Here is a 14,720-nt window from a genome sequence, read left to right as displayed (position 1 = left end):
TGGATTTCTGAGTGCTTATGGAACACACATTTAATCAGAAACTTAATTTAGGCAGAGCTCTTTCTTCCTATCATTTCTGCTTTCCTTTTGTTAAATCCCAAATTATGCATGGAATTTAATTTTATGTCTGTCACCATGCAGGGCTCTGCCGGCTGGTACAGAAGGAAGCCAAAGCCTGGAGCTATCACTGAAGCTCAGTTCTGTGCATGGAAGACATCCCATAAAAATCCCTGTTTGGTCAAGCAATCAACACTATTGGTGAGAAGTTCAGTGTCTGAAAGTATACACACCACAGCTGAAAATAGCATCTCTCCAAGCTCTGTAAACTTGGGAAGAGACTGCTTACAGTGGCACTGCCCAACACCTTCCAGGCAGGAGAGCAGAGAGTTTTGTCCTGTTGTTGCTCATTTTTGGCGTCAGTCAAAGCCTCAAAATCGAAAAAGACTCACCTAGATTTCTGCTGCAATCTCCAGCCAATGTGCTTTATACTGTGATGGCAGTTGCTCCGGGGGGGACAGGGTTTACCTCATTGATGGAGAAGCTATAAGTATTTCTTTCATCAACTGGCCCTAAGTATTTCTGGTATCATGTACACATAATACAGTAATGTTCTTCGGAAAGTTTGGGGATGAGGTCAATAAAGAGACTGAAGTAGAAAAGGCAGTCCAGCCTGTATTTGTGCCAGTACCAGAGACAGATGTATACAGAATAAGGAGTTCAGATCTGTATATGCACTGCTGCACTTTACAAGCCTAAAATCTAGTTTTTCAAGCCTTTAGTGGGAAGGGCAACTGGACGGGGAAGTACCAACAGTGAGATATTGAGCTGCTCTGCCACCTTTCACCCCACACAGGGCAACACTTCCATTCTGATGTCCCCTGTCAAAAAAGGCTTTACTGCAAAGTGTACTTTCACAAAAATGGAATTGTTTTTAAGTGATTTATTTAACTTAAAAGGGTGGAGGATAAAGGAGAGATCCAGTGCACATAATGTATTTGGATTCTCAAAAAGCTGTTGGCAGTGTTCCACACCAAAGGCTGTTAAAGAAATGAAGCTGTCATGGGATCACGGGAATTATTTTGTGGAGTGATGGTTACAGTATGACAAAGGGTGGGATTTAGTGGTTGGTATGGAGCCAGGTTCCCCAGGGATCAGTGCTGGAAGCGGGTTTGTATCATACATAACCAATGGCTGGAGAAAGGAATGAGCGGTGGTGTCTCTGTGTTTGCAGTGGTTTTGGACTATTTTCTAGTGTGCATGCAGCAAAAGACACATGAAGGAACTCACTAAGCTGAGTAGGCAAAAAAGTGGCAGTTGAGCTTTGGTGCAGATCAATGTACCTTGCTGCCATAGGGTGTTGTGGATGTGACTGTATCAACAAGCTTAAAAAGAACTGGACAAATCTAGGACACCAGATCGAAACATCAGTGTGGATTTTATATTCCTCTTTTGGCCAAGATTTCTAGTAGGAGAAGATCTGAACAAAGAGCTTGCCTTGATAAAGAAAATTCTGACTTTGTGTTTTGTTTTGGTGGGTTTTGTTAACTGTGTTACTATTGAGGAATTTAAATGCCTGCTATTACTTTATAGTGCTTTAACACTACAATATATGGTAAAATACTAAAACCAAAAAGCAAATGTTACAACATTATGATTTATTCTTCTGTCTTTAAGTGTATTTTGATAGATATGGATCATTTTACTCCTTTGTAAAACTGAGTCCATACCAATATTGATATTTTGAATCTTCATTCTGAATCAGAATTGAAGCGTGTTTTGCAATATTGTCTTTTTTTTTTTTTTAATGGAATAGAAACATCAATTTGCACTCAGCTTTAGTGATTATTTTCTTTTCCAATAGGAAAGAAAAAGAACCTTGTACTTTCCTTGTTAGCCTCTTGTCCCATTTATGAAGCCCTCACTGTTATAAGCATACCAAGTCTGCTCTGTCCAAGGAGAAAGTCAAGGTATTTAATGATGTACAATATGATAGAGGAGGGCTTGGTTCAGCATTACTAGAGCTCTCCCCTGGTTCATTTTGCATCAAAGAACAAGATCTTCTACAGCTGAAGTTAAAATCGACCTTTGAAAGGAGTAATATCATTTGCCTGGCTGCTTATTCCTGTTAAAAGAGCCCCCATCCCCTTGGGTGGCATTGGCACTAGTGTGACAGTGCCACGACCCAGCTTTGCTGGGGCTTGCTAGGTCAGGGGCTGGATTAGGGAGCAGGCAGGCAGCACCAGGGTGGTCCTGTGTCTCTGAGCTGCTTACATCAGTGCCTGCTTATGCTACCTTGAAGAGTTCATGATAATATCCCTTCATATGAAACAAACACCATCTGATCTACATGCAAGCCAGAATGTGGACACTGAGGGCATTATATTGCCTCAGTTTTGTGACTGGTACCTGATATTCTCTGCGACAGTGAAGCTGAGCTCTAAGAGAAAGTGGTGTTTTTGTGTTTCTTGTAGCTTGTACTGCAGTTTGGGATTCTCCAGGGTATTTTCCCTTTCTGTTTAACTGTAGGATCTGCTTCCTAGAAGGGATCTTGCCATATTTCCTCTCCCAACCTTTTTCTTTCATTCTTTTCTCCCAGGTTTTCTTTTGTGAGCCTGACAACTATGTGATAACCATTCCTCCTCCTCAGAGCTCTGCAGGGGAATCTGCCCATCTGGTGGTGTGGGTGGTCTTAGCTGTGTACAGAACACACCTATCTTCTCCCTGTATGTATTGATGAAATTCACCACAGGCCTTCCCACTAGCAATAAAATCTGTGCTGCACAAGAGATCCATAGCAAAAGACGAACACACCTTACTAGAGCTGGAACTGGGACCCAGTCTGGAAAATCACAATGGGTTTTCCAAATCCAGTGGCCTTTGGGTATCACCCCCAGAGAAACCTGGTGTCTTGGCTTCAGAGCAGCTTCCAAAGTGCTAGAGACAAATGTGGGCATCTTGGGAACTGGATCCCGACAGTTGCGCACAGTCACCCATATGCTGAGTGTGATAGTGCAGCAAAATGTGGTGCATGCTCCCAGAAGGTGTTGCTGCTCTGCTAGCCAGACAGACAAGGACTAGTATGGGACATGCCAAACCTATCAGATGTATTTGGGGTGACTCACTCAGGGAGGTGCCCTCAAGTAACTGAGGTATGGGCAGGATCTCAGTCAATGCATCATCTGCTTCTGACAGTGCTTTCCTAACCCACAATGGGATATACCCTTTAAATTTCTCTGTGTTTAAATACCTGTCTGTCACCTGCTGGTGTGGGCTACAGCTAACTACAGCTGTAAAATACCTGATAGCTAGGGATTGGAACTAGATGGTCTTGAGGTCCTTTCCAGCCCAAACCATTCTGTGATTCTACAGATGAGGCTGGCTCTAAGGGATGGGTCAGCCCAGGGCTCCCTCAGCTGCCAGAGCTGCTCACTAGTGCCCTGATGGTCACCCTCAGCCTCAGTAGAGCTGCCAAAGCATGACAGAAATTGTATCATCTTATCCTCATACAGGAAAGGTGGAAGCAAAAGCAAAAAAGCCAGAAAATGTACATCTTTGGGGATCACATCCTTGTGGTGAAGCAGTGAGAGCACCATTATGAAGGCAAGGAGATAGTCTTGGCCTTCTTTCAGACCAGCAAAACAATTCCCCTCTCCATGAAATCACTAACTTACTGTGCAAGCACAGGTTAAAGTCCTAACTCCCTTGGTTACAGCTTGTAGGTACTAGTGCACACTGAGGAGACCTGCACTGAGGTACAGTTGGCAATAGTCATCACCATCAAGCATCATCTGAACCACTGTGGGCAGCTGGTTTTGCTGGGGCAGAGGAGGAGCTGGGTGATCCATGTTTGTGCACGGAAGCCAGTGCATCATTAACCCAAGGAGAGTACAGCAAGTGTAAGGTGCACATCTGCCTGAGGGCCTCCAGCAGCACCTGAGCCTACAGAAGCAGTTGGAGTTGGTGCTGGAAGCTTTTCTGGGGCATTATTCCATAACAAAGAAAAACTTTAGGAAGGAAAAGAGGCTGCCAGTACTGTTCTATTCACTGGAAACAGCTTTGTCATAAGCTGCCATGAGCTGAACTCAGACCTAAAAGATTATAATCAAAACCTTTCCCCCTGTAGAGCCCCTTCTTCTGATTCATCGCCACCTTCCAGCAGATCTGTGAAATGTGGGTTCACCTCATCACTTGGGGTCGTCCTCAGAACGCAGCCAGCTATTGCAAGCCTGTGAAGGAAAATATTATCTTCCTAGATCACATATTTGGAGGTAATGCCTCAGCAGTCAGAATGAAATTGTCAAACACCACGATGAGCCGAAGCAAAAGCCATAGATACTGGTGTCTGGCTGATAAAAGACACATCAAGTTTGTACTACAAGTTTATTACAGTAACACAATCAGATTGATGATTTTCACAGCTAATATGCCTCATTATAGCAGGGTATGTACAGACATTTTATTCCCAGCACATTACAATCTTTTTATCTTTAATCATGCAGCGAATAATGTACAAACACAATTATATGGAAGATTATTTTTCCCCTAAAAAAAGAGAAACCAAACTTACAAAAGTATGGCTTTATAAGAAAGTCATATCATACAATGAACATTCATTTATACTTGGGTATGGCAACATTCGGTCTTAACCAGTGAGCAATTGCATCTGTCACTGTCACTCTGATTCCAAAAAAGCCAAGGGAACTGGGAGCAGGGACATGCCCATTGGTGCCAGAGAGATGGAAAATATAGATCTGTATACAATCCAAGTATGAAAAATGTAAAAAAGTGTTTTCAATGGTGAAGCATCACATTTATTTGCATGCTGAAGTCAGAGTTATGGAGCCTTGAAGAATGTAAGTGCACAGTTTCTATTTTCCTTTAGACCAACAAACATTGGGAGTGATGCAATTGAGTTAAAAAGCATTACTTCAGCTGTAAAGAGGTGTAACTGAGGTCAGAATCTGGCCTGTCCTTCCTGCTAATAGTGCTGCAGAAATAGACAGAAGCATAAGGTTAGGAAGTCAGCAGTGGCTGAATTTTGCTGGCAGCCCGCAGAAAAGAAAGACAAAAATGTATGTTCAGTAGATTTTATTAACAAAAAAAGGTGGATTTGAGAATAAAATGTGGCCCCTATCGCTAACTCTTCATGGGGTGATTGTGGCTGTTGGTGAGCAGAAGCTCTTGTCCTTGGTGTTCAGAGAAACATAGAATGACAGAATGGTTCAGGTTGGAAGGGACCTTAAAGCTCATTTAGTTCCAACCCCCTGCCATGGGCAGGGACACCTTCCACTAGACCAGGTTGTTCCAAGCCCCCTCCAACCTGGCCTTGAACACTGCCAGGGATGGGGCAGCCACAGCTTCTCTGGGAAGCACCCATTTCAAGAGCAAATCATCTTCCTCTTTACAGGAGAAAAGAACTGTCCTTACCTGTTAGCAGCACGGAGCTTGGGACACACACTTTTCTCATGAAAAGGCTGCTTTCTTAAGGCATTGATCACTGATGTGGAGTATTGGGTAAGTATTGTCAGTCAGTTATGAGTTCTACCAGGAGAGGGCAGACAGAGACACAGACATACACGTACACCCCGGCTCCCACATATTTACATACACATACATGTGCACCCAGGCATCCACACGTTACACACACACACACACATCACTTGCCGTGATACTGATGTGATACTCATTGAAACTGCAGTCACATATATACACACTCAGCTCAGATCCTTACAATGCTATGCCTCAAAATAGAAGTTAAAAACATGTAACCTGCAATCTGTAATCCAAAGATTAGCAAAGATTTTACTCCCTCTCTTTTCTCTCTTGCTTTTCTTCTTCTTCCCAAGCTCAGAAATACAGATTCTAGCTACACTTAGTACCTACGTATGCAAAATGTAAACATCGCTACACAGCACCTAGCACCCTTTTGCTTACAAAGTCACTAACATACTTGAAATGCAACATAGATTTTTCAAGACTATGGACTGTCAGGTTACAGGAAGTATGGAGAAGAGTTTACTTTTGCTAATGATCTGGCTTGGAAAGAGTGGAGGAAAAAATCAGCGCACACAGGGCTGAGGTAGATTTGGCTGTATCTGATGTAATGTCACGGTACTGAGCAGAAAGAAAAGGGTCTCAGACCAACATGCAGGTGGGTGACCACAAGATAAGCAAACCATGTTTAGGGAGAAGATTCCTCCCTTCCAACTGAAGGATGCCTCATCCTGCACTCACATCACTACAGGTGATGGGAAGAGTTATTATCACAAAGCTAATGGCCCTAAACTCCAGCCTAGCAGGACTGCACGTGGAGGTCTGATGGTAGCTCAGCAGCTGAGGGCCAGCTAGTGCTTGGTCTCTTGTTAAAGTGGTCAGGAGAAGGAGAATGAGAAGGCTGAGGAGAGATCTTCGCAGGGCAAGTACCTGCCTGTTGTGCACTGAGCTGAGTACAATTTACACGTTGGCCAACAGCGGGCCAGCAGCTTTCTTCCAGGCTGTGGTACCAGATGCAGATATGCTCCAGAGTGGGAGTTTCTTGAGCAGTTGCTTGAGAATCCATCTCTTACCTTCTGTCTGGGCCAGTGGATAGTGTAGCCTTCCACATGGACAAATACATGCACACAAGCATCTTGCTGCCTGCTACAAACCCACCCACAAAGGCTGAAGTGCCTGAACTTTGACCTTTGCAAACATTCACAACTACTACAGCCAGCAAGAGATCCCTGCACCATTTTAGACCCACTTGCTCACAGTGGGTTGATATAGGTCTCTGGGTACAGCTTCCTCCTTATTAGAAAGTGCTACCTCATTAACACCATGAATTCCTAGCTGCCTCCTCTGATTTGAGTCCAACAGCCTTCCCCTCCCTCCTGGCTTTTCTGGAACTCTTTATAGCACCAAAACTCTCCTGGGTTTGAGCCAGATCTGCTCAATAACTGCAATAACAGTTGATCTTCCTTTCCCTCCTTCCCTGGGATCCCTGCTCCCAGAGCCTAATTACTATTCTAATAATATCCATCAGCAGCCTCCTCTCCTCTCGCCCACCCAGATGAGATACTGCATTGCTGGTAGGGACAAACCCAATCCTCCTCCTTCGGATCCAGGGGTGCACAGGAGCTGTGCTCTGCAGAGTTGCCCTCATCAGCCTTGGGCACAAGCACCTCTGCCTCCAGCTCCGGGTTTCTGAGGGGGGGCTGAGCTGGGGAACCTGCAAGTGTTGGCAGAAGCAGCTCAGCCACTGCTTATAATGTAAATCTGCCTTGGGTTCTGCTTTGCTTCCCAAGCGGTGACAGCCTCCGCCTGCCGCAGAGGCTGCCGAGTGAGGGAGCAGCCTCTCCGCAAAACCCTCACCCAAAACTGACCCTGAATTTCTCTGCCACCATTCACACCCTGCCCCAAGGAGGAATACCACACCCTAAGGAGGAACAGACACGATATGGAAAGACACGAAGTGCCCAGGGGCAGGGGTGGAAGGACATTGCAGCACCGGGAATGTGGGATTTCAAGAGAAAGGTTAACCCCTTCCTGGCCTGCTTGCCACTCCGGCGGCTGGGCTGACATCCATCTCACAAACAAGCCTGCATCTTCACCTAGCACAGCCCAGACAGCACTGGCACTGAGCTTCTTCTGTGGCCCACGGGAAGGGATGTCTGGGAGGAGCATCCCTAAAAGGATGTTCCAGTTGTCTGTGCCCAGGAAATCACCACCAGGCCGTAGCTGGCATCACCAGCAGCCTTGCACATGGAGGTATCCTGCACACAGAGAAACCCAGCAGAATTGCTCCCTGTGGTGATGGGAAAAGGGTGTAGCTCCCACACAGCCATCTTGATATAGGCACAGGGAAGTAGCCAGATGAGACACGAGCCATTTTTGCACGGAGCAATTGAGATGGGAATGCATATTCTTTCTTAGCTTGCTGAAAGGGGCTTGTGCCCCACAGCCTTTGGGCACAAATGTGTTAATGCTGCTTCAGCAGAGTAGAGGGTTGCACTTAAAAAGAGAGCAAACATTGGGGTCCAAAATTAGGGATGTCCCGCAAAGGGAGCTGGGATCCTGCCACTGCTCTGTTGCTGGTGAGCACAGCCAGGAGACAGGACCAGTTTGAACAGAGAGGGCTCTGCCTGGGCAGCAAGGCACAGAGCTCCCCAAAATGCAGGGCAGCCTCAGCCCTGCCTTCTGCAAACACCCCCTGCCTGCAGTGCCCAGGGCAGTCAATGGGAGCTGTTTGTATTTTCCAGGATCAGGCCCTCTGTCTGGACCTGAGTGGCAGAAATACTCTTACTGACATCAAGTGACAACTTTCAACAGCAAAACATCATACCCCAGCTTAGGACAACTAGCAAATGCTCTGAGACCCACTGGGAAATCCAGTTAGTGAGCTATGTCTCTTGTGGAGATAACATTCAGACCTAAAACACAAGTTAAGGAAGAAATAATGTCACTTATGAAGGACAGGGCTTCTGCTGGCCCTGCTCTGATTTCCATTTGTTTACTGGACATCAAGAAAAATGGTTCCTTCTCCACTGCACAAGTCTGTACAGGCATCAGGGCTGGGATTGCCTTTAACCCACTCACTCCCAGGTAAGACAGGATGGTTTCCTTAGGCTATTCTGCCTGTCTTTATCCCCACCCCAGAAACACACACTCATGGCCCCTCTGTGAACTCACACCCTCCACACTATGACCTGCTGAAAAGTAACCCAGTAAAACCAGGTACTGTGCAGGATCTGATCTACATCCCTGCAGCACCAGCCATCGACTTTTTGGTTATCACCAGATGATGCTAGATCATTGTTGGAAAGGAAACCTGGCATCTGAACCCTGTTGGTACGGGATGGTATTTGTCCCAGCTCTAGCAAAAAACAATCCCATAGTTACACCATTTGACAATCCCACTGAGCACGTAGTTTCTTTTTACCCAGGTACATTACACAGGATACAGTGATCACATTGGGAATTCAGATACACTGATACCAGCTGACAGCTAAGAAACCGAACATAACACAGTCTCGACTACACTTAACCCTTCACATGCACAAAGAAACAGAAAACAAGGAAGGCTTTTGCCTTTAAAAGTGCCGTGCCTGCAATCAATTAAAAAAGACATTTAAAATCTTGTCACAAAAGATTGAATTTCCCAGTATAACCTAAGAGGTTAAGTACTAAAATCACACTAAAATGCAGAGGGTGGTGGATGACCAGCTCCCCTAAGTTGCCTTTGAAAATCCAAGACCCAGCAAATAAAGTCAAGGGAAAACATTTACCACATTTTTTGTCGGTAGCTTTTTGCCATAGGATGGTAAGGGCTTTAGTGCCTGAGGTATAGGTAGTTCCTGGATGCTTCTAGGGAAGTGGGAGGGGGGAAGAGTCTGGAGGATAGTTTGCATAGCTTGCAGATATAAAGAAGCAGGTGTGTTCCCCACCAGGCTGTTGAATTTGTCTTCCCCCAGCAAAGCTGTCCAGTGGTCGGGATGCTCCTGCAGAACTTTCCGCATCTTAAACTGTGGGTTGGGCATGAAGAGCAAGAGGTAGTCGAGGCAGAGCTTCTTTGATGCCACGTTGACTTTGGAGTCCCACATCTGCTCCAGGATGACGTCCAGCGGGGTAAGCCCTTTGCTGTCCTCTATCCTGGGAGAAGCTCCATTCCCAAGGAGGATGAGGACCGTCTCTGACCTCAGCAGTTCGCAGGCAAGGTGCAGGGGGGTTTTCCCATCTTCCAGATGAAAGCAGCCAGTCCTATTGATGTAGGAGTTCAAGCTGGGAAGCTTGTGTGCAATTTTGATGATCAACCCCAAGATATCTCTCCTGTCATATGTGACCGCCATGGCCAAGTGAGGAGCAGAGGATGGGCAATAGCAGAAGTGTTCCCCAGGCACCTTGAGAGCCTCCTCTGGAAAATGAGACAGCAGATATTGAGCATAAGGCAGGTGGTTATGCACCACTGCATAGAGAAGGGCTTCTGAAGGTGAGTAGGTTCTTAGGCTGGCATTTTCCTCCCAGTAAAAATACTCCATAGTTCTCATGTCTTCCAGCATCCACACAGGCTTGTGATCTCTCACAGCCTGGTAGAACATATAGGATAAGAACTTGCAGTGCCTGCTCTGATCATCCTGCAGGCTGGCCTGGTTACTGGCCATGGCTCAGCAAATAAAGAACAGCTCCACGTAAAATCACTCCAGACTGTAAGATCTGTGAACTTGGAATGCAGATCCCGGTGCTGCTGCAACCTTCAGGCTGTCATTGCTGCCTGGACTGCACTAGCTGGAATGCATGGGCTGATCATCTCCACCCATTCATTGTTTTTCCCCTCACTGCAGTGGTTTTGTTTAGGTAAGCACAATCCCACAGGCTCAGTTAACCCATGCCATGCAAGCAGATGGTTAGTAAGTACATCCCGCTCTGCGCGTGGCACAGGTTACTGGAACGCTGTCAGACTGCGAGTGATTTTATACACACACAGAGCTAGCGAGAACAGAGGGAGAGACTAAAATTAGCTTGAGAGGTGAGGCGGATTTCTGTCTGCATTTCGTGTCGAACCAGATCAGCTCAGGCACTGCAGTAAGTGTAAGAGCAATATTCATCTCTCTTTTTGTGTGTCACTCACACATACACAGCTCGTTATATAGTAAAAAAATATGTGGCAGTGTAAAATGGTCCACAGATGAAAACACACATGATTATATGCTTGGGAAAGCAAGGGCTTGGTAACTGTAGCATTAGGAAGGGATCCCTATTTTATAAATAATGGTATGGCTAGCCACTTAGGAGACACTGATGGTAATGGATTGTCTATAAGGCATTAGTGATGTTTAAGATCCCAGCATTAATGTGTGCAGAGAACAGAGTCAAGCTGCATGTGGAGTAACTATAGCCCAGAGTCATAAAGCGGAAGCATATCGCTCAGTTTAAACACCTGCCTTTGTTTAGCACAGAAGTATCTGTGCCTCTCTGTTGCACAGCAAGTACATAAACAAAAGGTCAGTGGCCAAACCCCAGTGGTGTGTGGAGAGCTTTGATGTGAACATTTCTCAGATGTCACGGTCCAGGGCTGGGGTCAGAGCCAGTCGCAATGGGAGGAAGTGGGATTAATCAATGGGACTTGTGCAACGCCCTGGTAAGACACAGCCGACCGAGGTCTCCAAGCTTGAGGGGGTAGTGCTTGTGGGATGAGGCAGAAGGACCTGCCCAAAATAAAATTCACAGAAAAAAAGCGAGCTAAACATTCTTCAGGGCAACTTGTGTGCAAGGAAGGAGGGCTTCTATGTGCCTTATATATCAACAGCTCTCAGTAAGATGGTGTCTCACCTTTTTGATATGGAAACAGGGAAAATACAGCAATTTTTTTTTTCTTTTTCCATTTAGCAAGGACACAAACATTTATTCAGTGTACTCAAAACAGAGAGTATTCAAGTATCGAATCTGAACATCTCCAAATGCTGTCTGGGGTCTCCAAAGAGAAAACCAAAGCCACTCACAAAACTGGGTGTAGATGTAGCACATCTTCCAAAGTTCTGGGTGTTCAGTTCCACAGCACAAGCATTTCTCTTTAGGGAGTTTTTTTCATAGGGTTGGAATAAACAGGTATATGTCCAGTCTTCACCCACCGTTACTGTGGTTATGCATGGAAATGCTGCTACACAGTCATTTGTACATGGTACTGCCTGTCTTGTACCCGCAGTCACAATAAACCATGTGCATGCTCAGGGCCAGATCAAAAGCCTGCTGAAAGGCACAGGGAGGTTACCACTGACTCCAGCATGCTCTGGCTCAGGCATTAGTTGAGCACTTAGAGACACATTTTGGTTCCCCAGTTCCTAACCCAAAGCATCTGAAACTTGGACTTTAGTATGTGGAATAGAGGTGAATCACTACTGAAGTGGCTAGGCCCTTTTGTCTAAAGCTCTCACAGAGCTTCTCCTAGTAGTAAATCATTACTATACCCCAGGAATTACATTAATTTCTTTATTTCCATGTTGCAGGTAGGGGAAAACATACACACACACTTTACGTGGCTCAGTTTTACAGACCAAACTTGGAAACGCTGTGTCTTTGCCCACTGGTTATAGCCCACATGGAGTTCAACTTGGTGCAAAGACACACAAAAGTCAAGGGAAAAATATTCTGTGAGTATCTCCAAGGAAAAGGGAATCCAAAATCCCTTAATAAAGAATGGCCATTGGGCTTATGGCAATCAATCACATCTACATCACAGGCCCAGGATGTCCAGGATATGAAAACATCTGTAATCACAGCTGATCTTGTAATGACAGATTACACCCTAGTTCTGCCCAGGAAGCCCAGTACAAAACCAGGGGAGTCTTTTGCATGGTTTTCTCCCCTCTGTGTGGTATTAAATGGCACAGGTCTGCCTGCTGTGGTGGCCCCTGACTTTGGCCTATTTTGTTTTTTCCAGGAGTTTAGAAAAGCTGGAGCTGAGGGCACTTGTTTGATGGCAGTGCATTGCTTCTGAATTTTATCACAAGCATAATGCATGTGTAAAACATAGCTTCATTAGAAATGGAAGACATTAACACGGAACTGGAAGAAGATTAGGAGTTTGGGAGTTTCTGTTTATTTCTTTGAATTTTGAAATGTGGCTAAAAAGAAAGTACCCTACCTCATGAAGTATTTGTTGTGGCTTCCCTCTTGCCCAAAGTGCAGTCTAGGAGGTGAACAGAATCAGGTTTGACTCATAAAGAGAGCATCCAAGGGAGCAGGAACTGTTTAGAAGGGTGAAACTGAAAAAAAACACCATTTACTATTTCAGTTGGGATCAAGATGCTTTTTAAACCTCTCCTGGACAGATACGTTTTTCACATTTTGATGGTGATTTCAGCTTTTAAAGTAATTTGGTTACTGTGAGCCTGCGAGAAATACAGTGTTTTTCTGAGTTATTCAGGGATCTTCTTACAGTGTTACGCTCAACATATGGTTCCTGGACAAAAGGGGAAGATATCTTACATGTAAAGATGTGAATTTACTGTTAGTATTACTGAAATCTTACCACTCTAATAAAAAAATAAATCATTATTACAGAATCTAATTATTACAGAAAGATAAAAAATACTACTCCTATGCAGAAAAAGTTTCAATGATGATGATGATGATGATACTAATAAAAATAAAATATAATACTACTACTACTACTAATAATAATAATGAGTAGTTATGAATATACTTCCTAGCTTTGAGCCCTATTCCTGGTGCTATGCTCCCCTGCCCTTGCTCACCTGGGTCCTAAGGCTGGTGGTTTCATTCTGGTGCTGGTGTTATAGGGACTCATCAGCCTCGGAGTCCTTCAGTGGGAGGAATGTGATGTTGATGGTGATGGTTTCCTCCTCCTCACTCTAGAATATTCTGGGGGTCAGTTTTAGGACTGTCAACATGCTTTTACACCTTGTCTTTTCTTCATTGCATTGAAACTCCATTTTAAACCTGAATTTACTATGTATGTATATTATATACATGTAAGACACTATTTCTGTCCTCTTTGCTGCACCTAAAACCATCCTTGTCCAGCTCCATATTCGGTTAACTGGCCACAGGTGAGTTGTTTGTAGCTGTGAGGTCTTGAGTCAAGCCTCTGCCCAATCTTTTCCCATCCCATGCCTGTACTCCTCTGTACCAGATCCTGTGCCTCTACTTCTCAAGGCCTCTCCTGTCATAACAGGCCTATGATTAACTCTACTAACTCTAGCATATGAAGCTGGAGTCATGAACACTTCATGGTGCACAGAAGGGCTGATGGTTATAATTAGCAGGGCTTAGCCTGCTGCATGTGAGTTTCACCTAGTGCTTCACTTCCCAAGCACAATGAGCCCGAGCCCTACGCAACAAGGAACAAGCAGAAGGCACAGGAACTGCATGTATCAAGGGGGTTGATTGTGCTTCTGCCTGTTCCTTTGGCCGCTTTTAAACTCAGGGTACACACAGAGCCCTTGATGTAGGAAATGCTTCCTGCATATATGGGTGTTGACAGGCGTATCAACAACAGCCACCAAAAGCATGGACCAATGCAACATGAGCATTATGAGAGCAATGCCAGATGATGAGCTTCCTTGCAATGCACTTAGGGCAAAGTGGAGCCTGCTGCAAATGCAATAGCACCTTCTCAACTCTGAAAGAAGGAAGGTGTAAGACTGAAGATGTATCTTCACATAAAATGTTCTTTGTCTCCAGCTTCACAGGATCATTTGTAGAACCTACTTTGGTAAATTTGTGAAGTTTTCTTCTGTTTCCTACAGGATAGTTGAGCAAAATCCCTGCCATTGTAGCACTGTGGTCACCCAGTGCTAACACTCTGTGTTACAACCTCCATGTCTAACAAGGTGTAGCTGAGAGATGCAGACAACAAAGCATGAAGGGTCATGGAGTTAATGAAGTTCTGAACTCTGGCCCCTCATAACAGGTGTCAGATTTTTTTAACAGCATTTCTTCAGTTATGAAGAAGTTCTAAAATACATGGCAGGCGTCTGTCTCTGCCCCAGGCGAAAGCTGAATGCTTCTTTTCAGAGCCATTCTCATCTCTTCTGCCAAACATAACCTCAGTGTGCGCAACTGCATAGCACTGACCAACTCCAAGACATGCTGAAGACTGTCTGGTTGTCACTAAGGGACCTGAATGGCAAAGATATATGAGGCCAGAGCAGTACCTAAGTGAGGTGGCAGAATCAAACAGTGAACTTTCTCAGAGTGCTGACAGAGCAACGAGGTGCAACTAG

General features: G+C 45.0%; 1 protein-coding gene across 1 annotated transcript; it reads right to left on the bottom strand.

The window, feature by feature from the left end:
• Positions 1-4,366: 4,366 nt before the first annotated feature.
• Positions 4,367-10,650, bottom strand: LOC133280487 (ankyrin repeat domain-containing protein 9-like). The gene is made up of 2 exons (XM_061475240.1): positions 9,264-10,650; positions 4,367-4,987 (listed from the first exon to the last, which is right to left on the bottom strand). Exons 1-2 carry the CDS (start codon positions 10,134-10,136, stop codon positions 4,979-4,981), a joined length of 882 nt encoding a protein of 293 aa, XP_061331224.1. The 5' UTR covers positions 10,137-10,650; the 3' UTR covers positions 4,367-4,978.
• Positions 10,651-14,720: the final 4,070 nt, after the last annotated feature.

Source organism: Pezoporus flaviventris, unplaced genomic scaffold (genome assembly GCF_033815535.1).
Source record: "Pezoporus flaviventris isolate CSIRO_AGI_PZ_B2104156 unplaced genomic scaffold, CSIRO_AGI_Pfla_v1 ptg000083l, whole genome shotgun sequence".
Classification (NCBI taxonomy): Eukaryota; Metazoa; Chordata; class Aves; order Psittaciformes; family Psittacidae; genus Pezoporus; species Pezoporus flaviventris.
This window is presented reverse-complemented; position numbering and strand designations above follow the sequence as displayed.

What these genes read in the sequence shown, in the direction of transcription:
- LOC133280487 (XM_061475240.1), bottom strand. Translation starts at nt 10,136, where the DNA reads ATGGCCAGTAACCAGGCCAGCCTGCAGGATGATCAGAGCAGGCACTGC.